This window comes from Lycium ferocissimum, chromosome 2 (genome assembly GCF_029784015.1).
Source record: "Lycium ferocissimum isolate CSIRO_LF1 chromosome 2, AGI_CSIRO_Lferr_CH_V1, whole genome shotgun sequence".
NCBI classification, from domain to species: Eukaryota; Viridiplantae; Streptophyta; class Magnoliopsida; order Solanales; family Solanaceae; genus Lycium; species Lycium ferocissimum.
Window position 1 is genome coordinate 38,231,455 of NC_081343.1, and position 26,808 is coordinate 38,258,262.

Genomic DNA, 26,808 nt, shown 5'->3' on the forward strand with positions numbered 1-26,808 from the left:
AATGAGTGCTAGTCAATTTGTAACCAATAAAGAGAGAGACAGAGCAGCCAAAATCATCAGTATAAAAGGAAGTGGTAGGCAATTAGTAGCTCAAGAGGAGGAAGAAAGTAAGGCATTATCCCTTCTGAAAGTTCAAATTTTGCAAATCATAACCAACTTCTCACCTTCACTCATATAGCCAGACACCTAGAAAAAACACAAAAAGGTTTTTTAACGGCCCCCTTTCTTGTGCCTGCTTGATGCTACACTTTTTCTCCCTTTCCTTCAACTCCTCAGTTCCAATAATCCTTCAAAATTAAAGTTGGTTTATTAGTCATCTTAATCCCTCTTGTCAGTACTCTTATACATAAAAACATACTTGCTTCATTCAAATTTAGCATAAAGAAATTACAGAGAAGATGGTAGCTGTTGAAAATGAAGTGAGGATAGTGGTGAGGGAATTCAACCCCAAGAAAGATTGCAAAGAAGTTGAAGAGGTAGAAAGAACATGTGAAGTTGGGCCAAGTGGTAAACTCTCTCTTTTCACTGACCTTTTAGGTGACCCTATTTGCAGAGTTCGCCATTCCCCTGCCTATCTCATGCTGGTACGTGTATTTCTTTCTCATATTAACAGAAGCGCGGATTCAGAATTTAAATTCGACAATTTAACTTCAATTTTAATATTTGTTGAATTTTAGTGATTCTTGACGTTCAGTTGAACTCATTGTTCAAAAGCTCTGCTTCATATAAACTACCACACACTCAAAGTTTAACTCATTGGACTAATGATATCAATTCATCACTAAGTAATACTCCCTCCATTCCATTTTAAGTGTTTTAGTTTTGCTGAACACAAAATTTAAGAAATAAAAAGAGATTTTATCTTGTGATTTTAAATTTATCATGTGAGATGTTTGAATTGTTAACAAAACATTCTTTTTTACATAATCTAAAAAGAAAAATAAGACACTTAAATTGAGACGAAGGGAGTAAATTTTGTTGGCATATATAGTTTGATTGTTGATTATATGATTAAAATAATGATATCAGGTGGCAGAGATAGTGGTGCGAAATGGAGGAGGAGAAGAAAAAAGGGGAATAGTAGGGATGATAAGAGGTTGCATCAAAACCGTTACGTGTGGAAAGAGAATGTCGAGGAACGAGAAGAACAATCAGGATTTCACAAAATTACATCATCAATATCCTCAACACCTACCTGTTTTCACTAAACTTGCTTATATTTTAGGCCTTCGTGTCTCTCCCTATCACCGGTAATTACTTTTGCATTTCTATCCATTGATGATGATATTCTATATTCTATTAAAAATAAAATAAATATATAATATCTACTCGTATTTCTCATCTACCTAGAAAAGTTTTGTTTTATTAGATATTATTTTCCAAAGACACACACATTCGAATGACATCATATTATTTGTACTCTTTTTCTTATATATTATAGTTGACTCTCTACCTGTATTATTCTATAAAGTTGTTTATTTTTATAGAATACAAGAAGTATTTGAAAAAAGGTTTAAATTACAAGTATTAATAATATAAAATTGTTTCACATAATTAGTTTAGTTTAACATGGTGCTCTCAGGCACAGGAGAATTGGTGCACAGTGCAGATGAGTAACTAGATTTTAAATTAGTAGCGAGCTTTTAGCATATTTGTTCACTCCGTTAAAAACAAATACAACTGCTAATCAATATACAAATAAATATATTAAGTATATACAAAGTGTGTACTCATATTTTTTTGTATATTAATTGTAATATACAGAAAATATACATATTTTATACAATGTAAAAATCTCATTAGTAATTTGTATATATTTAATGAATTTCAGAAAATAATTATAAAATTTAGGTAACAGCTATTGGATTCAACCGAGATCGGTGCATGATGCACTTGACGTGCATATGCATACTTATTTTTTATTAATCTATATTATGAAGATTTACTTATAATTCTGATTGTATAATTTTTTTTGGGTCATGCCTCGTGCGTCCATAAAAAATTAACTCACCCCACAATAACAAATGACATTTCTGTTAATTCTTTTTTCAGGAGAAAGGGAATTGGGTTGAAATTGGTGCACAAAATGGAGGATTGGTTTAAAGAAAATGGTGCTGAATATTCATACATAGCTACTGAAAATGACAACCAAGCTTCTGTAAATCTCTTCACACACAAATGTGGTTACAACAAGTTTCGTACCCCATCCATTCTAGTCCAACCCGTTTTTGCTCACCGGGTCAAAATCTCAAAACGGGTCACCATATTCAAACTCAACCCAAGTGAAGCTGAAACACTATATCGCCACAAATTCTCCACCTCAGAATTTTTCCCTAAAGACATTGACTCAATTCTCAAAAATAAACTAAATTTGGGCACTTTTCTAGGAGTGCCAAAGGGTGTTTTTTCGGGTTGGCCCGGTGTGAACGAGTTTTTAGCGGCTCAACCCGAGTCATGGGCTGTACTAAGTGTATGGAATTGTAAAGATGTGTTCAATCTTGAGGTTCGTGGCGCGTCACGCGTGACAAAAGGTCTAGCTAAAACAAGTCGTTTAATGGACCGGGGTTTTCCTTGGCTAAAAGTTCCATCTGTGCCCGAAGTTTTCAGGCCGTTTGGGCTTCATTTTATGTATGGGCTTGGTGGTGAAGGCCCATTGTCCGTGAAGTTAACTAAGGCGCTTTGTGATTTTGCACATAACTTAGCTAGAAAATCGCGTTGTGGAGTGGTGGTAACAGAAGTAGCAAGTTGCGAACCGCTTAAGTTAGGAATTCCACACTGGAAAAAACTATCATGCGCCGAGGATTTATGGTGCATAAAACGGTTAGGGGAAGACTATAGTGATGGGTCTATAGGTGACTGGACAAAATCAAAGCCTGGTCTTTCTATTTTTGTTGATCCCAGAGAATTTTAGTAACTTTTAATAGACAAATATAATCTAATTTAGGAGTCTTTATTTGGGATCAACTTTATATAATTGAAGAATTAGAGGTGTTGAGGTGAAGAGAAAATATAGAAAAGAGATGGGATACGCCACTTTTTGATTGTTGTTGGCTTCTTGTTGTGAAGGGGGATTTTGGAGTATCCCTATGTTTCTGACTTTTTGTTTTATGTAAATGGATGTGACCTTGTTTAAGATCCTCTTTTAATATGCCATATTTTTTGTTATATTTGGGATTATATCTCTTGACTTCGCATTTCCTAATTTTTCTAAAGGATAAGAGCCGTAAATGATTGAAATAGCATGTAACTATTTGTGAATTGATTGCTCAGATTGTATTGCCACAAACAAGTACTCTCTATATTTTTTTATTTCATAATAAGTGGTGTTTTTAGCACCCCTAAAGGAATTGCTTACTCATAGAAAATGAGGAGTGTTTTTATTAACTTACTACTCCTTTAATTTTATCTCTTTTCTAGAAAAGTTACTTAATTAAGGATTATTGATTAAGTTAATAAGGTTAATTTTGAAAGAATAAGATTAATTTTTTCTTGACATCTTAAAGTATTACTTATTTTGAAATAAAATAAAAAGTCTAAAACATCACTTATTATGAAAACGGAGAGAGTACCAATCGATTTTTATTGGTATTGTTATGAGGAAGAGGTGGAAAGATGAACTGGGAAAAAGAGCTTATTTTTTATGCATTGTTTCATATAATTCAGTAATAGTCGACAAAATTTATTGTAATCATAATTGATAATTGATGATATGAGAGAAATGGACTAATCACGTCAAAGATCTTTTACATTATCCTCGTGCATTAGGTGTAGTCTATCGGTAAACCGTCATTTCATTATCTATACTTCTTCAACTAGGCAGGGGCTATATTTATCACTCTACTATGTGGGTTTTTCTCCAGAAGAAGCTGGAACAGAAAGAGTTCGGATATGCGTATGAATTCATGCAGATATGATATGTCTGTACTTTTTACTACGATTGTCTTATTTTAGTTTTCTTCTTATTCAATATTTCAAATCGTGGTTTCTCTTTAAGCAAAATAACAATAACAATAACTCCTGTTGGATATTTGCTTTGTTTGTTTGAGAGTACTTATAAACGAAAAGGGAGAGTGGGGTATTGGTTGTGCTATAGTAATTTTTTTTATTCCTATGTATATCTGCATTGGAGTTAGGTTAAATTTGGATCGCGTGTTGCAGGGATGATTTTGAGGGCAACACTTTCATTAGGATTTTTTTCATTTTCAGAATTTAAACTTAAGATCTCTAATTAAGGGTGGAAGGATTTCAACCATTCCACCAAAAAATTTAAGTTTTGTGCACTGTGTGGATGTACACGTTTTTAATCTTCCACCAAAACCCATAGTGATAACAATCGAAGATAGTGATTAGAGATCTTTTGGAGTTTCCACTAATTTAATGGTGGTGGTCTCCACTTGCTTAGGAGTTTTGTCCTCATATTTATGGAAAACAATTCTTTCATAGTAAATAACGTATTGATTTATGCCACCACGGCTTGTCTAATCATAGCGGTGGGACACTTCACAAAATTGACGTGGATTCGATTTTAACAGTTTCTTTTCTCCTCTCTCGTGTACACAGCTGCGGCGCCAAAATTTTTACTAAAAAATTCAAGAATATAAAGAAGTAAATACATGAAGAAGTCAAGCGAGTTTAATATATATTATATATACATAAAAAATAATTTTAACTTTATATATACAATATAATTTTTTTTCCGAAGGGAATTCGGATGAACCGCTGGGCCCTTACAGGCTTCGCCCCTGTATGTACGGTTGTAATATTCTTTTAACGAGAAAAACACATTGATGTTATAATTTATAAAAAAAGAAAGTATAAGTGTAGCATTCGGACTAATTTATGCACACTTTAACTATTTTATCGAGTTCTTATTACATTTAATCATAAAAGTATTAGATAATTCTATCCATCAAAATTTAAATAATAAAAAAATTTATCAAAGTTTAACTAATTAAAAAATTTACCTAACATTTGTCGTCTATTTGGAATTGTAGTCTGATCTTTCATGATTTTGGATCATTTTATTAATAGTTACTATTACTACATGTAACAATTGGATTGCGGGGAACTAAATAATATCAGTACAGAATTTTAATCCTTTTGGCTGTTATAGCTATAGAGACACGTGTAATTGAAGCTTTAGAATGCGTTCCACATGTCAAGCAAAATTAAGCTCCTGTTTAGCCATAGATTTTAAGAACATATTTTGAATTGTTTTCAAATTTTTATTTGGTTAAAATTTTGACAGATTTTGAAAATAAATCTTCAAATTTCAAATTCTGGCTCAAATCTATTTTTGGGCCAAAATTTATGTTTGGGCAATTCTTCTTTTGGGGTGGTCTTTAACTTTTGGCCCTCAAATTGGTGGTCTATAATTTTTGACCTTCGCCTAAACCCATGGGTTTAGGGTTTGAATCTCCGCTCAGTTAAAAATTTTAAAAAAATTCGCAAGGCAGAATTTGAATTTTCACCGTTACTCCACGGAACATTTAGTTAAGAGGGCGGGACTATATATATATATATATATATATATATATTTTTAACTTTTCAAGACAAATTTTTAGTTATGCCTTAAGAAAAAATTCGGCCTTATGGGGCATACTTTTAGTTATACCTTAATTAAAAGTGTGCCTTATAAGACATAACTAAAAGTATGTCCCATAAGGCGGAACTTTTCCTTAAGGCATGAATAAAAGTTTGCCTTATAAGGCAAAGTCTATGCGCTTGGGGAAAAGTTACATCTTATAGGCATCTTTTGGTTATGCCTTACCCTACAAGTCTCCCCCAAGGCATAACTAAACTATGCCTTAAGGAAAAGTTCTGTCTTATGGGACAGACTTTTAGTTATGCCTGATCCGGCATAACTTTAGTTTTTCCTTAAGGCGTGTATGCCGGATCCGCATACACGGCCCCCAATCCTGTCTTGCGAAGTTAATTTTTTATTTTATGCCTGAGCGGGAGTTTGAACTCAGAACCTCAGGTATTCGCCTACCTTTCCAACCGAAAGGCAAAACTTAAAAGACCACAAATATGAGGGGCAAAATTTAAAGACCACCCCAAAGAAGGGCAATCCGCGCAAAAAAATATCTATATTTTGGCCTTTTCAAAACTTTTAAAAATTACCCAAAACTTTGGTATTTTACAAACCAAAAAAACTCATATATTTATGATCCAACTAATTCTTACCATATTCCTCCGCTAAAGCCGTATCTACCATATTTTCATAATTAAAGCAGTCTCTTCTATAAAGTGAAGATTGTTCATACAATGAGGGAAGATTATATTGAACAATAGCTAATTAATACAGTTTTTTTCTTTTTTTGCGCGGATGGATCTTTGTATTGTAATTTGGATTGTAGTAGCTAGTGAGTGTGTTATTAGCAATTGTTATTAAAATATCATGTTCTGCATACTTTGGGATTACCAAGTATTTATGTTTTGTATGGTTGGGGGAATTTTTGATAGTTTTAGAACTTATGAGTATAAGTAATGTTTCATGTTTTTCCAAACAAAAAGTAAAATATGTTTTGAAAAATTATGACCACATATATTTTCAAAACTTGAAAAACTTCACCCAAATCAAAATTTTCAAAAGTTTTTTGGGAATCTATCGCCAAATGCTAGCTTAATCCATGCATTCATGGTCTGTCCTCTTCATCTGCATAATAACAATATGGAGGGGCCATGGGTTTAGGAGAGGGGGGGGGGGGGAGGGGGTTGAGGGTTGGGGTGGAGAGGAGGCGATGATATTTGGATCATTATTTTATCGGAAAAGGGCTAGATATATCCTTCGTTATACTTTGGGTTCAAATATACCCCTGTCGTTATACTTTGAGTTCAAATATACCCCTCCATAGTTAAAGTTGACCCCAATCCTAAGTGGCATTAATATTGTAATAAAATAAATATTATGTGGAATGTCACCTCACTTACAAACCCAATTTTACCCCTCCCCCTCTAGTACTACCGTCCTTATGGCCACCACCATTAATCATTGGAGAACCCCTGCTGCTGTATTGTGTTTCCTCGTAAATCTGAAAGCAAAGGACCTTTGAATTGGACTATTGATTGGCTCTGCAATACAAGCAACTAGTCTTTCCTTCACTGATTGGCAAAAACAGGTCTACTTTTATTTATTTCTCCTAATTTTTATTTTTGATCCCTTTGTCATATTTAACTCTTACATCTTGTTTTGCTCAATGTGATTGAGCTTTGCAGGCAACGAAGGCTAAGAAGAGGATATAAGAAAGGAGATCATCAGTAGAGAATGAATACAGGGGACTAATTCAAAGAAATAACAAAAAACAGAGGCTATATTGACCTAGGATTAATGTCCCATTGGTTGACAACACGTTTAGATTCTATTTATTGCTACCCGATTAATGCACCGGCTTTAAGTTTGAGTTTGTGAAAATGGTTGTGGGCATAAGGATGGTAGGACTAAAGGGGAGGTGTGGTGGAAGAAGATAAGGAGGGGAGGGGTAAAATTGGATTTGTAATTGAGGTGGCATGCCACATAATATTTATTGTATTAAAATATAGGATTGGGGTCAACTTTAACTATGGAGAGGTATATTTGAACCAAAAGTATAGCGATAGGGGTATATTTGGACCCAAAGTATAAAGAAAGGTATATTTGACCCTTTTTCGATAGTACAAGGGTATATTTGGCCTTTTTCCGTTATTTTATTATTGGAATTATATGATAGCTACTGAATTTGGTCACGTTGGCGCGATTCGTAAGCAAACATATGTATCACTGTATATTCTTTGAGGCTTAGCACTGTCTATTAAACTTGTCACAATATTTTATTTAGACACTCGAGCTAAAGGCTATTCTATTAAACACCTCAAGTCCTAATAGAGTGTTTCAATTACACACCTTCAGCTCAAAATTTTGGATTATTGTTTGCATGATTTTTCATTCATATATTAGGTGGTTAAGTTAAGTACATAAAATATCTTAATCTCTTTTAATTATACGCATCAACCTCAAGCAGAAAATATCTGGGGTTTTAGGCCTATTGAAGCAAATGTGTATAATTTAAGGAGATGACATACTTTATGTATTTAACTTAACTACCTAATAGACGAATGAAAACACAAGCAAAAAGAATTTTAAAATTTGAACCGAAAAATGTCTTATCGGAATACTTTATTAGGACTTGAGGTAATCAATTTAAACAGAACTTAGTTCGAGTGTTTAAATGAAATATCCTGACAAATTTAAGGGGTTATATATGTATTAAGCCTATTCTTAATTGATTCAAGTACTTTTAAAGAATATCCTTTTGAGACCCTAAGGTGGTAATTTACTACAGACATCTTATTTTGTTTCGAAAGAGAAGTAAAAATATAATGCTGCTTGATCTACGTGATGATATTCTTTCATGGAGTTTGCACTGTCATTTAAAAAATTACCAACCCCCCCCACCCCCCCCCCCCCCCAAAAAAAAAAAAAAAAAAAAAGCCATGAAGATTGAACCATGCAAATTAAATTTCTAGACTAGAAGTTTAAAACATACATTTTAACTTTTTGACGGAGTAAATTATCAGAGTTCAAACTCCCATAAAACAAAACAAAAACAAAAAAAAAAAAAAAAAAAAAAAGAAGAAGAAGAAATCTAGAGATTTCATGGAGTTTTGAAATGCAACAATTCAAGCTCAAACATTTTTTTATAGAGTTTGTGTCGTAGATTAAAACTCCAGAAAAAGTGCATGAAACTTAAACTATTATAATTCAAAATTCATGAGTCTCGAGCTCTAGAAACCTTAAATTCTTGTAAAATTTCCTGAAGTTTCTTCGTATGTTAACTTTTGATATCTGTCCAAATTTAAGTTTCACACTAAAAAGTGATTATTTTGTTATATATTTAGGCTAAACTTTAAAGACCGGTCCGGGGAAATGGCAAGCTCACAATTTTTCCAGTTTACATATAAATCCTAGATGGGTGTTTAAGAGTTCAGACAGATTATAAGCTACTGAACTGCCTTGGTTTTCTTATGCAGTTGGGTCTATTGGGGGGTGAAGCCCAATACCTAATCCAATCCAATAGGATGTTCTGATCATACAAATTTGGAAAAATTTCTAAACTATCCCACCCAAAAGATAACGAGATTTACATGAATAACATTCATAGGATATGATCTTAATTTTTTTTTTTTTTTTCGCTTCAAAAAATTCATTAGGCAGAACATTTCTTGCCCCTTAGGCATTAAGTTGGGAGCATAAATAGTTTTGCCTGTGAGATAGAAGTTCCGGATATTTTAATATGTCCATTACGGCCGTTCACCCGACTTTTAACGTGCGCACCAGTCCAATAAAGCCACAATTAAAAAATACCCTAATTTTATTTTACAAATCTTAATCAGTGTACATAGTGTAATCAATCTATTTACCAATGATACCTACAACCTTTTATAACTACGTGTGTGAATTTCTTTTTAACAGGCTGACTGAAAATGTTAAGATCATTTTTCTTTTTAAGGAGATCTTATTCAATTAAAAGAAAATTATGTATATCTTCATTTTCTTGCTCAAGAGAAAATGATAACAACGTTAAAAGAAAGACAAATGAGAACTAGAAAAAGGACATTCTAATTTAAATAAAGATAATTTTTTCACTAATAGAAATAGGCATACATGAAACTAATTAAGATAGATATTCCATTTCAAGGAAAAGGTCTTTTTCTTAAATCATTAATTGCTATTTTCAGCTTCTGTTATTGAGTTCTGAGCAGCTCTTTTAGCCTTTTCCTTTTTGACTTCCTTCATTTTCATTTTCAGACAAGCAATATAATCTGGTAAATCGTTCGTATTTATATGATTCACCTTTTCTGGAACTTCCAAGCATGCAAATAAGAGTAATTCCATCTCCTTCTTTCTATTCTCAGCCTTTATCTTCCTTATTTCTTCACTCTTGATGGCAACAGCCGCCAGGAGATTCATCTTCTCTTCCATGTTAGTAGTGCAAATTTCACATCCATGCCTAGCAGTATTTATAGATAAATAAAAAGGACCCGTGATTAAAGTACTACCGAGATATATGTTTCGTGATAATCTCTATGATTTTTACCTACTTTATAATTTCTTGGTATATGCAGTTTGTTCGATCTTTTAAATCGACTAAAAAAGAATAAAACCGTAAAGACGTTAGTAAAGATTAATTCAATCTTTTCGTGGTGTGAAAACAATCTTAGAACAAATGTTAATAGTGCAAATTAAAGGGGAAACTACATAAATAACAAAGTTCTGAGCTTAACTCAAGCCACATAGCTATGTTTCAGCAATTACATTTGGTAGCAACAATCAGCAATAAAGCGCGTGTATACAAATTTTGTTTTTTTCGCTTTATACATGAATACAGCGCTGTATTCATGTATACAGTGAGTTAAAATTTACCAAAATTTAACAAACACCATATTTTTCGGTATGTATACAACAAATACAGGCGTATACGACATAGATATACCAAAAATGTTAACAAAAATAGGCGAAAAACACTGTATACAACATATGTACACACAAAAAAAAAAAAAAAAAAAAAACCGAAAACACTCAAAATATTGAATACAAAAAATAAAATTGATTGTATTCATTTGTATACAGGCGTTAATTCACTCTATTAATTTGTATACAAAAAGATCTTTTTCGAAAAACGTGAAAAATATTATATACCGTGTATGTATACACAGATCTGAAAAAACAACTTCTGAAAAATATGTATACAGTGTATGTATACACTGTATGTATACATAGATCTGGAAAAAACTTCCGGTCAAAAATTCCGATCAGATCTGCGTACACCGTCACCTTCAGATCTCACCGGATCTGAAAAAACAACTTCTGAAAAATATGTATACAGTGTATGTATACACTGTATGTATACATAGATATGGAAAAAACACTGTAGATCTGAGCTTTTTTTTCTTTTTGCTTCCAACAATGCTCAGATCCGTCGGTATTGGCTCTTTTCCGGCATAGATCTGAGTTTTTTCCCCTTTTGGCGCTGGAGAAGAAAGGAAAAAGGGGCACGGCCGGAGAAGAAAGGGAAAAGGGAAGGGGCTGGCAGTGACGGTGGTGAAGGGGCACGACATTTCCCCGGAGCTCCGGCGGTCAGTGGTGGCCGGCGGCAGAGCAGTGGGGAGAAGAGGGGGGGGGGGGGGGAGAGAGATGGGAGGATTGGGTTGGAAGTGAATAGTGTGATGGGTATTCTATTTTGTGTGTGTATATATATATAGTTACTAAATGTCATTAATACACAAATGTTTGCTATGAGAAGTAATTAAGTTAAACTATAACTACTAAATGTCAATACCCACTATATGTTTGTTATGTCATGTAGTTATCCCCAAATTAAATACCAATTTAGCATCTAACAAAGTTACTACATATTTAAGAGTTAAGACATAAAAATGTGAAAATAATCAAATATGAAAATGTAAACTCTACTAATTAGTAGATGATTGGTCCCAAATTGTGCTTTATTGAAAAAAGTTGTATGTGTTACTCAATTATTCACAAATTATGACGGACAGGTAAAATTTGGTAATATTCAATTTACCTATCGAGTTAAATTAATCACAAGTAGTGACGTATTAGCAAAAAGTTGCTTGTATTATTCAATTGTACACAACTCCATCCTCTTTACAAAGATTCTATTTTATAATCAATAAAATAATATTCTACGCCTATATAACTAAAAATATGTGTTGTTAAACTATTATTAAAACACAAGTGAATTTAATCATGATTATTTTAAAAATAGTAAGTCAACCAATACGTACAACTGAAAAATCTTGTCCAATAGAAAATAAATTACACTATCTGCAATCTCTATAAATTATTGAAATGTCTTAAACTCTTGCCTCACAGTCAACTAACTTATGCATACGTTACGACAAAAACTTATGCTTGAGAGGCAATAGTAGTTCTGCTCAGCGATTTTTTAAAGTTAAAGTCAACTTTTAAAGATTTTATTAAGCGAAGACAAAAGTTCAAGACCGCCGATTATGGTATTCTATTTCTGCAATTTTCTCAAATTGGCATGTAGATATAATTCGACCTACCTATCAGCAAGAAATAGCTCAACTTCAACTTATTGGCCCAGTTTAACTTTTTTTTTTAATAGAAAATTTTCAAAGTATATCACACTTATTCTCAAAATTCTACTTCCTCATGTTATTCTATTTCACCCTAACCCACTCTCCTTGCCATCTTCATCTCTCTGTCTCTCCATCACTCTCTCTCTCTCTCTCTCTCACACACACACACACACACACCCGAAAAAAACTGATTTCTTCCCTTCTCGTTCCACCACCTGATTCCATCTGAAACATTTTCTCTTTTTTTCTTTTTCAAAAGGCAGAAAATAATATGTATACCTAAAGTATATCTAAATTCGAAAATTATTGTGTTTTCTTGTTCAATAAGTTCAAATGAGAGACAAATTCAAAGCATATTTAAATGAATCTTGAAGTGCTTATGGGGTGGAAGTCAAGTTTGGCCCATGATATTGGATTGGTTCTTAGTGCATATGTATATATAGATCTTACTTCTTCTGCTTCAATTTGCTTTTAATATTGCTCAGTGATGTATATGTGTGTATATTACCATGTAAACCAACGTGATATACAACATGAATCCATCTTAAATATTTCGACTTCTTCCTTCTTAATGATGTAGAAGTCAGTGATATACAATTATATATGCAATATACTATGTGAGATATACTATCAAAAAATGTATCGAAAATAGAACTTTTCGACGATTGCCACTTTTCCGCCAGAGGACTACCAAGAAATTTTATGGATTATTGATGGATTGTCGGAGAAGATATTTGGGGTGGATTGAGAAAAAATGTGAAGAACGAGAGAGAGACAGGAGTTACTTGTTGCCAGTATTTTGGGGCTAGGTGTCAATGTCAATTGTTGGCTAAATGGTTGTCAATTGTTCTTTGAAATCGTATATATGTGTTAATATCCCCAAAAGAAATATTTGAATGCTTCCAAAATTGATAAATTCACTACCTTATAAAATGTTACAAACCCGATTTGCCCTCCCTGAGATGGTCTATTTTGGCGTGATATTTTTGTTTGTTCAATATTGTCGATAATTTAATTTCAGTACATATTAATTTTAATTTCCTGAAGTTCAAAGTACTACAACTAAACTTCATGACTTATTCTCCTGATTTTGTGCTGCTACAAGTGAACTTCAGGATGTAACGTCTTAACACTAGAACCACTATAAGTGAACTTTGAAAAATAGTGTCCTGGAATCTTAAGTACATTACTTACATAAAACAACAATAATTTGACACCCAAACATAAGCCAGGAGTGCAGAAGAACAAAACAATTTACCAGATTTAATTTTGCAATAGCTACAGGAAACAACCTGCCTAGAAGTAAGGAACAAATTTCCAAACTGTCTTTTAACACTAGAAAAAGTCGTTAAAACTAACGAAGCGACGTCAACGATGCAAAGTGCAATCGATTCATCTATGCCACGAGCCTCTGCGTACCGAAGTGTGAGAGACAGACGCGAGATAGTGGTGGCGCTTGCGAGTCACTCGCAGCCTATCCTAACGCCGGATATAATTCTTCCGATTGAAAATCACTCGCCGCATCTTCCTACTGTATCGGTAAGATAACCTAGTCACTTCTCGGGGATGATCCAAACGATCGGTACCTTTTCTTTAACAACCCAAAAGAGGCTAGTAATCTTCGAGCATAAATTTGAGTCTTCGCGGCTCTGATACCATATAATTCAATGGTTCGAGTTGATTTTCTTCAATTCATGAATATGTAACGAATTTATACATTTACCTGCTTCTGAGGTTAGAAATCAAGATGAATAAATGAAAATATTATAAGATTTTCTAAATATGTTTTATAGCTCATATTCTATAAATAAATACTTGAATTAATTGTAATTGCACTGTTCTATTACTGATTAGCTCTGACGGCTATTTCTCAACTTTGTAGGGATACACATGATCTTTTGCATTGTTGAGATAAGCAGGGTTGGGTAAAGTAAAAAATACTTGGTGGAATGTTTTTGCAGCGTGCATTTGGGGGGTGATTTTGAAAGAAAGAAACTCAACATATTTTGAGGAGAAACACAAGTTAGTCTAGAAGATTAAATATGAGTACTTTTAATTTAAAAAGAATATGTAAGTGAGGCAGGAGCTTTGCTATAACTTATAGAAGCTCTCCAGATTTAGAAGAGAGCTATTTTTTTTGCATTCTTACTTACTACTTCCTCCGTTTCAATTTATGTGAACCTATTTGACTGGGCACGACATTTAAGAAAGAGTGAAGACTTTTGAAACTTGTGGTCCAAAATAAGTCTTGAATATTTGTGTGGCTGTCAATCATTCATAAAGTGAATTTATTTCCAAATTAGGAAAGAGGTCATTCATTTTGGCATGAACTAAAAAGGAAATAGGTTCACATAAATTGAAACAGCGGGAGTATAAAAAAAAAAATTCCAAAACACTAGTTTTTACTATTTATGTATGCAAGTATTACTTTTTTAAAAATAAATAAATATTGAATCCTAATTTTTGAGTCAATTATGATCAATAACAACAATTAGAAAATCAAACTTTTATATCTATATGAGAGTAAAGAATATGATAATATTTTTCTCGATGAATGGATTGTACATAAGATGAAGTAAAAATTCAGGACACATGGATAAGGCTTTGATCGAGCTTCGTAGTGAATGTTACACACATACACTCTTGTAAATAAGAGCATATTCTTTTAATAACTTGAAATTTTAGAGGAAGCGATCACTTAATTCAACATGACACTAGAACAAGTTGAGATCATGAGTTCAAATGTCACCAACCCATTATAAAAAAGATTTCATGTAATTACCCAAAAAGAACATCAGATTCGCACATGAACAGTCAATTTTAAATAATTAAGTAAATAAAATATATTAGTTGATTGCTTAAATACTGTTAGCCTTAATTATTCACATGTGTTAATGTTTTAATGATGTCATTATTACTTTGTAGGAACCAAAAAAAATAAAAGAGGATGCAGCACACACATCCAGATGGAAATAAGGAGGATATCCTGTGACGAATCCTTAATCACGGAGACAGATAAGGAAAACCTAGATAGAAAATCTCCAAGACGTGAAGGAACAACCGTATAGGAAAATATTAAGAATATCAATCAGGATCAACCAAATGGAAATCAAGTAAGCAGGCTGCAGACAGCTAGCAAAGAACTGCCAAGAGATGACGGAAGTCAACCAATCAACCAGTGAAGATCTCAAGCTTTGAACCATCGAAGGAATTAGCGGATCACTTCAAATCCCTAATTGAGGACAAACTCCCTTGGGTTACCTTAGAGCGAGCCAACAGGATCAATCAAATGGAAAGATTAATTCATTGCCTTCTGTCGAGACTTGAAGCAGCCAACTATAAAAGAAGACCTCATGAGACGAAGAAAACCACAACTTCACTTGAGCAAAAAAAATGTTTCCTCTTCATCTTGTAAAAAGCATTTTAGTCTGTTAAAGTCTTGTAGTGTTAGAAAAAGAAAAGAGAGGATAGATAGCTATACAGGTCAAGGCTGTCACTAGTGGACAATTGGAAACTGCCCAAATTGGAATTATGGTTCAAGTTGAACCATCTGTATATTCAAGTTACCATACGACTCTAAGGAAACTCTTGTAACCCAAGGGGACTGGATTAGGCACCACACCGGTGATCCGAACCAGTATAAAAATCTTTGTGTTCATTTATTTCTGCATTACATTACTTATCTTTATTTGTTTGCTAACAAAGTTTCCAAGACTTGCAGGGAAGTCGGCTGTCTAGCTTAGTAGTCGACTTACATAATTCAAAAAGGGTTACAATCCCCACCCCCTTGTGTTTCAATTGGTATCAGAGCAGGTCTTACATAAAGTCGCCTAACAACACGTGAGAAAAGATCAGATGTCTAGATATCATATTCCTGGTGCAATACTACAAGACGGCATTCTCCAACAAAACCACCATACTTCAATGGTCAATACTACAACCACTGGAAGGACAGATTCAAAATCTTTGTCCTTTCAACTACCAACCGTGGCTCGTAATCAAAAAGGGACCAAAGTCAGCTCCAATTGTTGATGCAAAGGACTTAAAAAACAAGATTGATACGGAATCTTTCAAAGTCACCAAAGAGCAACAAGAGGTAATTGAAACTAATGCTAAAACTATTAGTTTGCTTTATTGTGCAGTTAGCAGTGAAGAGTACATGATAACGTTCAAATCCACTCCTCAAAGAGAAAGTGTACATGGTCGTTACAATATAATTTACCCAACTATGAGTTGGGGTCGAACCCACAGGGAACAATATAAAGGCGATTTAAATAAGTAAGGAATTATCACTTTCTACGCTAAGCCAAACACTTGATAATATTTTGATTTTGAGAAAATTATAACTAATGCGAAAATATAAACTAATCTAGAAAGCAAGTAAAATGATCAATGGCCACAAGTATAGATACAACAGAAATTACGCTCAAGTAACAATTCAATATATTTCACGATTTTACAACTAAGAGGGAGTTTATGCTAATTAGATAATGATCTCTAAAATCTCATCAAAAGTCTCTCGACCAAATAAATGAATTTCACTCTAAGCTTTCTCAAGCCTTAGAGTGTGATATTAAGCACAATCAATATAATCTCAAGTGACATTCCTATCTCTAGCTCAGGTTATTAGATGGGTTTTAAAGCCTCAAATTATTGTTAATTAATCTTTTCCAACCTCAATCTTCCTCTCTCGAGCTCAAATTGAAGTAAATGGGCGGGTCTTAGGGTTAGCTAATCCCTTAAGAAACATTAAAGAACAAGATTAATTAAAAGAACATTAACTCACTTCATTAGCAATAAAAATCATTGAATACATAAGCAAAACAAAAGTTTCATCCAACACTTTAATCTTAGAATATTCATAAACAAGATTCAAGTGAAGAAAATAAATACTGCACACTTAGATATTTATTACAAAGCAAGGAATCAAAGAAATGGAGAAAAGTTTAAGCAAGTTCTCAATCCAATTCTTCAAATCTTCAACCCCAAAGTGTGGAGCAAAATCCTAGCCTCCAAGACTTGTGTTTTGTTGCCAAAGATATGTTTTCAAGTGAGCTTGGTCGAGTTTTGTATGAGTTGGGAACAAAAAACATGAAATTCCATTTCTACTAAGTTTTTCCGCCTAGGCACAGTACAGCGCAATCGCGCTCAAGCAGCGCAATTGCCCTCAAGGAACCCTAACAACTCAGCGCAATCGCGCAGGTTCATCGCATTTGCACTCAAGGTTTACAGCTTCCAATTCCTTCAGCGTTATTGCGCCCAGATAACGCAATTGCACTAATTCAACCATTTTTCCCAGAAAATTATTATTTTTCACTTGGTTTGATCTCAATTCTCTTTATAACTCAATGTACCCGAAATAATAGCAATACACATGATAAATAGTCTCATATTATCAATAAAGGATACAAAAACCAAGATAAAGAGACTAGAATAAGTGGTGAAATCACCACTTATCAACACCCCTAACTTAAAGTCTTTGCTTGTCCTCAAGCAAACCAAAACCAAAAACTCAATGAGGACCTATCAATTCAAGCTCTAGTAGTATCACTATCATTTCAAATCATATTCATCAATTAAGCACAAAACTCATGACTTTGGTTGGTACAAATAATTAGGCTACAAGCATGTGAATCTTTAACCAAATAACTCCCTCATTTTTAAATACAATTTCAAAGAATGCAATGGAGTTTTAAAACAATCAAGTAACAACACTCAAGCCTCACTAAGTGACTCACAACCACGAGCTTACTAGATATGCTCACTTGACTCAACTCGGAATTTGTCAACATCACCAATCTTTCATAATCCATATGCCCTCACAAGAAAGAAAGTCTCATCACTATATTCACAACAAAAACAACAACAACACAAGGGACATATACACAAAGTCACTCACGTTCAACAAAGAAATTCTAGTGCTAACAAATGTCACACCATAAACTTGCCCTTATTTTCATTCATCACTAACTCAAGAACATTCGGTTGGAGATCAAATAGGGACTTTTTAAGCTTGTAATGTAGGCTTAGGGAAGGGTAGGATAAGTATTTGGGGTACAAGTGGCTACGCCCTCCTTGAACACTACACAATACCTTTTGTCCACTTTCCTCTTCATTTCAAAACACCACTCCTTCTTTTGCCCCTAATTATTCCGACTTCTCTTTGTGCAACCATTTTCTTGATTTCTAATATTTTTGTTCTTTTCCAATTCCTTTTTCACAAAGATACATTTTTTTTCCACAAAAAGTTTGCAACCTTTTTGAACTTTTCAAATTTTCTTCATTTCTTTTGACTTTTTCACAACGCCAATCTTCACCACTTCTCAAGCAACACTAACACCCCCAACGTAGGCTTTTGGTCTCAAATTCACAATTTTAATGTTCAAGGAGGGAAAGGTTCCAAAGAGAGAATTTTCATCAAAAGGGTAAAGGCTTGTAATGTAGCAATCAAAGAAAAGGTCATAGGCTCGAATGGGATTACTAGTGATATTATTTATGCAATGGTAGGCTAGATAGGCTAAAGAGGTTTTTTCAAAAATCACAAAGATAGCCCAAGTTCATTTCTCCAACCAACATAGCCAAAATTAGATTGAAAAACTAACAGGGCAAGTTCTAGATGATAAAAGTAAGCACAAGAATTATTCAATAAACACTCACCACACATGGCATATGAACTAGTAAAGATGGATCAATTTCACTTCCTAAATAAGAACAACTAGAGCAATATCTCATAATCTAAAGTAAACCCAACTAGTAGGTAAAGAGCCACCAAACGAGCCAAAAAGTTGTCACAAAGATCATTCTTTCCCATGCACCTTGCTTTTTTTTTTTAAAAAAAAAAAAAACTTTCCCAAAAATGCTAGAGGGGTATTTGCATTTCAACATTTCACATGCAAAAGACTAACTCTATTAGTTCCAAACAAGCCAAGAGTTTCCACATTTTTCCTCAAAGGAGCACCTACACCTAAACTACAAGACTAATTAAAGAAGTTAAGAAAGAAAATAAAATAATAAAAGTGACTAATCTACTACTACACCAATTATCACAAAAAAAAGCCCGACAAGGGCACATGATCATCATAAATGGTAAAACAAGCCCGGCAAGGGCACACAATATCCATACATAAGATAAAAGCCTGGCAAGGGCACAAAACACACATAAACAAGATAAAATGTGCTATCACATGCCACCCCCAACGACAAATATTGCAGTGTCCTCACTACACATAATATCAAAACAAAAGCATAAATAGATTGAGGGGCTCCCTGAAATCGTGAAACTGTCGGGGTACTAAAGTAGGCTCGCCTGGCCCTCCCTATCTCCACCAGCTGGGGCATCAACAACATCATCCTCATCTCCACCAGTGCTATTGCGCGATTTTTTTTTTGTTCAGCGTAGTTGCGCTATTGCCTGAAAATTTGTCCAGCGCTATTGGCACTCAAAATGCGCGATTGCGCTAATTACCTGAACCTAGTACCATTTTTCAGTGGTAAGCTACTGGTTTGGGGCTACTCGTTCAGCCCGACCGTCTCAAATCAACTCCAAGAATTTCGAAACTTTGTGGATTAGTCAAAAATAATATACTAAGCTCTTCTAAAAAAGAAAATTTCAAAAACGACTTAAAACTTTGAAAACGATGGGTTGCCTCCCACCAAGCGTTTAATTTAACGTCGCGGCACAACGACTGTCAACCTTACCAATTTTCCTTCCACTTAGAGGATATGAATTGTCGCCCAAACTTTGAATCAAGATTACGTTGATGCTCGTGGGGCGGTGGTAAGGAAGCAAAGAGGCCAACTTTCGAGTATCGCATTTTGCACTTCTTGGCCTTTAAGTGAGGCATGTCATTTTGTCTTCTTGGCACGACAAACTCCAAAATGAAAATGCTTTCTTCTTCATTTTCAAAATTCTCCATAGGCTTGGTTAGTTCAACTTCCATATCACCAACCAAGCATAATGTTGAAAAATGGTTGGAATGTGGTCCAATGCGCTTCAATTTTGAATTCGCTCCATTTTTGACATCCTCACCCAAAAATGAACTAGAGATTTCCAAAATTATTTCATGAACTTTTTTATGCAACTCTAGTATCATTTCTTTAATCTCGGCATCTTACATTGTTTTTGGGTTGGTCGGTTGGCAATTCACTATTAGCTCTTGAAAATCAAGCATGACCTCTTCCTCAATTAAAACCATCTCAAAATTACATTCCATGGCCCTTTGATATTGAGTATCACATGCCTCAATCTTTGCATTCAATTGGGCCTCCAATTTCCGGATAGCAATTTCAAGTAGCTCCACTTATTGACTTTGCTCAACATGCATTTTTAGAAATTCTTCCATCATCTGTGAAATGCCTTCACGGTGATCCCTATAGACTTCAAGTTGTTGAGCTTGATTCGTTAGCCAATCTTGGCTCAAAATTTCCACTTTATCAAGTTTTTCTTCATTGTGATAGTCGTCCAAAGCTTGTAAAAATTCTCCCATGGTGAATGATGTCTTTGTGGATTTTTGGCACATTCAACGCTTTTTGGCTATAAGTTTTACTTGTTTTTGAGCAAGTCTTGGTCAATTTGATGTGTTTTTATTGGGTTTTAGGTATTTGGCGTTATAGGAGTACAAAGATGGAAGTTTCAGCAAAATGGAGCAAAACATGAAGAAGGACGGGACGTACCTGTTCCCCGCACTTGGGAGGAAAGCCACTGAAGTTTTTGGAAAAACAAAGGGAAGTATGGCTTGGAAAGCACGTCCCGTACATAGAAGGACGGGCCGTACTTAGTGCCCGTCCCTTGGCTGAAAGCAACAGAAAGTCTCGTAAGCACTGAGGAAAAAGACGTCGTGAGAGTATGTCCCATACTTCAAAGGACGGGATGGACATTTGCCTGCACTTCTTCCAAAGTCTGAAGTTAGTCAGAGGCCATATTTTACAGGGACGGGACTACTTCAATGTACGTCCCGTACTCTTTCCGCAAGGGTGACGTGATTTGTTCCATGTTGAAGAAGGATTTGACTCTTATAAATAGACAACGTGGTTTTGAATGTTTTTTTTATCACTTTCATACTTTTGAAATTCTGAATTTTGAGACTTGTGTGGGAGACAATTTTTTTGTTCTTAGCTACTCTTGCAAGAAATTATTTCAAGACAATTACACCGATTAATTTCAGGATTTTATTCGTAAGATTTAACACAATTTCAATTATGCAATTTTCAATCTTTTATTGTTTTCTTGTTGCCATGAGTAGCTAAACACCTTTACTAAGGTTGTGAACCCAAAGATGGGTGTGTTGTGATTGGAGATCGTGAAGGATATACGCATAGTGGATTGTTAGGGTTTATTTGTTCTTTATTTTCATCATATAGTTAGTGGTTACAAACATTAGCTAACGCCGTAAACTTTAGTTTATTTGGGAAAATAGCTAGGGTTAGGTAAGAATAAATAACAAGAACTCAAGACTTTAACCCTTGTTTAATAAATTCACTTAGGAATAAGAGGAATTTACTTGTCATAATTAACTGTTCTTCATGCATGCTTTTTTATCTTTGGAAAAAGCATAGAAAGAAATAATCTTTTCTTATTGGGAAATAGTCTAGATTCACATAGAGGTTAAGTGCATCCATACCAATGATCCATTAGAAGTATATCAAGATCGATACCCATGATCATACACTTTATCTGACGGGGACGCAACCTTGGTTCTTTTTATCCATATATTTACAACTTTAGATTTCTAGTCACTTAGAATTAGTCCACAAAAGAATTAGTCCACAAACCAAAACAACTATAAAACCCTTTTTCTGGAATACACCAGGACCGCAAGATTAGTATAATATTTGTTTAGTAAAATTTTCACACCATATTCTCTGTGAGATTCGATCCCAATCTCGTTGGGTTACTATATTTGACATCGTCCGCTTTACACTATTAAAATTGTAAATTTGAGCGTATCAAATTTTGGCACCGTTGTCGGGGAATACGGTTTTGAAATTACTAAATAGTGTTTACTCTTCTTAAAGTCTTTGTCATATTCCAACACACCTTGTTTGCTGCTTGTAAACCCAGGTGATCATGGCCAACAACGAACTTCCGCCGAGAATGTTTTTGCCGATGAATCGAAGCAAATGAAGACACAAAAATCCGCAATCATTCATCAGGGTGGCGCTACTACTATCAATTTTGATAATTCCTCTATCATATGCTCAAACAAGAGGGATACTTTCGGAATCGATCGATGATGACCCTCTCCAACACATAACAAACTTTCCGGATGTGTGCTCTCGGCATATTCGGTGTGACCTAAAGCGTTGGCTAAAACTCTTCAAATATTCGCTAGAAGAAGGAGAAAGTGGTTCACAAAAATACCCCGAAACTCTATTGCTGCTACGGGAAGAGATGGTCAAAGTGTTTTATAGAAGTGGTCTCGCACTACTACAAGGTCTATATGAATAAAATGCCTTTAGCGGCACAAAAATTACCATTGAAAACATTCACGCAATTAAACTTTGGCCGGTGATGTTGGCGTCGCTAAAGCCTTTAGCGGCCATTTAGCGAAATGCTGGTAAAGATATGCCTTATTGCCGCTAAAAATCACTTGCTTTAGCGGCAATTGTGTTGTGATAATTATGATGGCTGCTAAATCCAATCCGAAAAATGGCTAATTATTCCCTTTTAGTGACCATTTTTGCGGCCGGTAAATTTAATTAAATTGCCACTAAAAGTCACAATCTTAACGACAATTATTTGTGACAATTATAATAGCTACAATAAATGTCTTTATTTTCCCTTTTAGCGTCCATTTTTATGGTCCATAAATTTAATTAAAGTGCCTCTAAAAGCCACATGGTTTAACGACCATTATCAAGCCAATGATAATGGCTACTATATTTTCCCGGAAAATGATTTAGTTTGCTAATAAATCCAATTAAATTATAAGTAAAAGAGAGCCTTTCAGTGTTAATGAAGTTTGATAAATGCTAAAAAAACACATCACTATTAATTTATAAAAACATAATATATCTCGTTAGATCTAACAAACAAACGGAAGTACCAACGCAAAATATTAACGTAAAAACTACTTAGAAAACTTATATTGTTTGAACTAAATAACTAATGTCATTATATAACAATCCTATCGAGAACTAGAAATAATAGTCTTCTATTAATTTTCGCAACACTTCATCATATTGAAATCTTCCAAATGCTAAACTTTCGAGCATCAAATTGTATGACCTGAAATAACAATGAATATATGTTAAAAAAAATCACAAGTCTAAACATCTATATAATTTTATATTCCTGGATATTGACATACTTGTCTTCGGTTATACAAATCTGAATTCTTCCAACATGACTATCGAAATGAGCTGACAAACCAAGATTTTAAGCATCATCACATAGGAAATCACATGGAAAGTAGATAAACTCAGTATTTGCTCAAACACTAGAGTGAATAGTAAATCATGCATCTGGTCATGAACACGAGCATTTTAAAGTCCACAGTATGTGTTGCAAGAATTCATTATCTATCCACACCACCACCACCCCTCAAAGGTAAAGGAACTATGAGGAATATGAACTTCAGTTTCCAACTTCATGTCAAATGCTTAATGTAACAAAAAGAGAAATTACAGCCCAGAACTGTTAACAAATTGTAGCCATCTTCTTTGCTGACTTGAGTTCAATATAAGAGCTAACTTACGGATATTGAAAAGTGATAAGGAAAGTGACCTACAAGTTAAAGCTTAAAAGATTGAGAACCGTATGCAGAAATGCCAAAGGAATTACGATAGCAAAATGCAGAATGAGGTCCCAAGGTCAACCTGTTCCTAGTTCCAGTTATTGCTAGGCACTATATCCAATTTCTGATCCAGTGTCTTCCCTTTATGCACATTTGCAGGTCTGGCAACAAATGATGTGTGTTACTTTAAATTGAACATATACATTATAGTCTAGTTTCAGATTTTAAATAGTCTTACTAAGGAAAAGAACTGGGAAGGAATCAATGCCACATACAACATTGGACTCTTAAGGAAAACCAGAAATAGAGAGGAAAACAACACCAATAGGTACAGAAAGCCACATGTCCATGAGTTCACACTTCAGTGGAATGCTTACAGAACGGAAAAATGACAAACTAGCCAGAGTGAAGCACCACCGGTATGCACCTCAGTATGGGATTATCAAACACATAACAGACAAGATACAATTTTCCCAAAAATAATCAGCAACTAAGCACATCTAATCTCAAAGGAAAAGAAGTCGAGGATTCATGGTTATAACTTAAATTGCACATCTCATCTCATCATAAACTAAATTAATGTTGTAAAAAACATCATGTTTGAATTGCATATCTCATCTTCTTCACATCGATATGTCAATTTCGTGGTTCAGATTAAGTCTAGCATAGAAAAATTCATCAATAATGTCACCATTTAGGTAATTAAACAAATATACTAGTGTATGAGCTCAGGTTAATTAATGTGTCCCATCAAATTTGAAAGTATATTAAAAGGGGCATTGAACCCGCAACTTTCTAAAAATTACAATTTATCTGAAAGTTTGAGAAGCTGATTAGAGTTGTATAGAAGGACATGAACACACCATTAATATATAACAAGTACAGAGCAAAAATAACGGCTGATACATTCAATATGGTATTACTGATCTTAAAATTTTAGATTTGCCATATATATATATAGTAGCATAACTGCTACAATATTTCCAAGTAACAATATCAACTGTAATGCATAAACAATCCAAGGCAATATCAACTGTATTGATATGAAATTTTACACATTAAAACTAACAATGAGATTCGATTTATTAAATTGATACGAAAGTTTACATATTATCATAGTAAGTACCAGTAATCCTCGTTCCCATCCTTAGTAATAACTTTAACCTAAGTTACTCGGACTCTCCTAAAATATCGTCGGGTGCGTGTCGGATCCTTCAAAAGTAGTGTATTTTAGGAGAATCCGACACGGGTGCGGCAATACTTTTGAAGAGTCCGAGTAACTTCAACTTTAACAAAAAGAGAAAAAAGTAGATAAGAGTAAATCCCAAAAAAGTTTATAGTTTAAGTCAGTCATTTAACTTGATTTCATATTAAACTTAAAACTGAACTTAAAAAACATTAAGCAAAATAACGTAGACATACCACAAATACAAAGGGAAAAATATAGCTGGCCCAATACTGAGACTAAGATTTATGGCTACAGGAAAAGGAAATAAGTAACAATTTTCTTTCAAGGACTGTTCACATAGTTTTGTTTGGGATCGACAATCATTATTTACATGAAGATTATAGAGGAAAAGATCAGAAACTAACCTTTGAAAATGCTCGCCGTAAAGTAGCAGTTTGTGAAATGCGCAGCAATTGTCAGGCACACCAGCTCTGTTTCCAGCTAATTAGCAATAAAATTTACAAGTGCATCTTAGTCAAAAGACACAAAAATGAAGCATGAGAACATGAATAAAATCCACGAAGATATGAATAACTCAAAGATATACATATATCAACAAGAAGAAAAGAGAAAATCGGAAAATCTCAAAATCAAACCTTAAAAACTCAAAATTTCAAAGAAAAATCTCAAAATTTGTGGTCACAATACAATTCTTCTGGCGTGTCCTCTTTGGCTTCAGAACAAGAGTTGAACCTGGTTCAATTTAAGGGCGATTTTACATCAAGCCCTAGACCTAGTCAAAAGATCTAGTTGTTGTGATGGGGCCGATCGAACAAAGATAGTGATAGAGTGGAGAGATATCTATAAAGAGGGAGAAACTTACTAGTTATTGTGATGGTGGCCAGTGACTTTTGTTGTTGAGGCCCTTTTCTTTAAGCATCGGTGATGAACGTCGTCCATCTTATTCTTTAAGCCTATTTTTATTTTCTGATTTGCAGTCTTTAGGGTAAATCCAATTTAGGTGGGAGACTATTTAGATGAAAAAAGAGATATCGGAGGGAATACAAAAGTGAAAAATGAAAAGTTTAGGGCTATTCTACTGAATGGCCACTAAAAGTATACTCATTACCGGTCAATATTCATTGGCCGGTAATATTTGCCTTCAAGAATAAATTAGCGGCAATTACCCTATTGCCGCCAAATAATTGTCGCTAAAACCCCTTTTTGTGGTAGTGCGAGTAAAAGAGCCGAAATTCATGATCAGATTTACGAGTTCAAACAACGTAATGGGGAATAACTTTTTAAAGCTTGGGAGAGGTACAAAGAATATTTGGATAGGAGTCCAAACCATGGGTTTGACGATTTTGAAGGGAAGTTCTACAGTGTTGTTGGATCCTATGACCCAAGCGATAGCCAATAACGCTTCACAATGGGTGTTTCATAAATAAGTCCTATGCTACTATTACCGATATACTTGATCGATTGACTACATACAGTCAAGCATGGCATCCAAGTAATTCTGATGGGCTATCACTTGGAACACCGTTGATTCAAACTATTGTGAAAGATAGCCGAAAAATGCAGCAGACGTTGGCACAATTGGCCACCAGTCTCTCTTTATTGACAAAGAGGCTTGATGAGAGGGAATCGAAGAAAGTGAACGTGTGTGAAGATATCTCAGGCATGCTGCCTGGAATGTACCAATCCAAGAATGTCCGTACGCAGGTCCCCCTCGGCCTGGGATTGAGAATGTTCAATATGCAGATTATGTAGCGAAAGAGGATGTTTCGGGCCAAATCG

The 26,808-nt window shown here is 34.4% G+C and overlaps 1 protein-coding gene and 1 long non-coding RNA gene across 7 annotated transcripts; one reads left to right on the forward strand and one right to left on the reverse strand.

Moving 5' to 3' along the window:
- Positions 1-42: 42 nt before the first annotated feature.
- On the forward strand, positions 43-3,217 carry LOC132036369 (probable N-acetyltransferase HLS1). Its single transcript, XM_059426698.1, has 3 exons — positions 43-584; positions 1,030-1,250; positions 2,053-3,217. Exons 1-3 carry the CDS (start codon positions 399-401, stop codon positions 2,909-2,911), a joined length of 1,266 nt encoding a protein of 421 aa, XP_059282681.1. The 5' UTR covers positions 43-398; the 3' UTR covers positions 2,912-3,217.
- A 19,866-nt stretch (positions 3,218-23,083) lies between these two features.
- On the reverse strand, positions 23,084-26,075 carry LOC132036411 (uncharacterized). 6 transcript variants are annotated; one of them, XR_009409580.1, is made up of 4 exons: positions 25,892-26,075; positions 25,665-25,761; positions 25,434-25,509; positions 23,084-23,332 (listed from the first exon to the last, which is right to left on the reverse strand). It is a non-coding gene; the product is annotated as an uncharacterized LOC132036411 (long non-coding RNA). The 6 variants fall into 6 exon arrangements; XR_009409575.1 differs by having other exon boundaries at positions 25,434-25,761; positions 25,892-26,069; XR_009409577.1 differs by lacking the exon at positions 25,892-26,075 and having other exon boundaries at positions 25,665-25,885.
- Between the last annotated feature and the right edge of the window lie 733 nt (positions 26,076-26,808).

Excerpts from the sequence above, each read along its gene's own strand:
- LOC132036369 (XM_059426698.1), top strand. The coding sequence starts at position 399 with ATGGTAGCTGTTGAAAATGAAGTGAGGATAGTGGTGAGGGAATTCAAC. Across the intron at positions 585-1,029 it reads CCCCTGCCTATCTCATGCTG|GTGGCAGAGATAGTGGTGCG; the intron begins GTACGTGTATTT and ends TAATGATATCAG. Across the intron at positions 1,251-2,052 it reads CGTGTCTCTCCCTATCACCG|GAGAAAGGGAATTGGGTTGA; the intron begins GTAATTACTTTT and ends TTCTTTTTTCAG.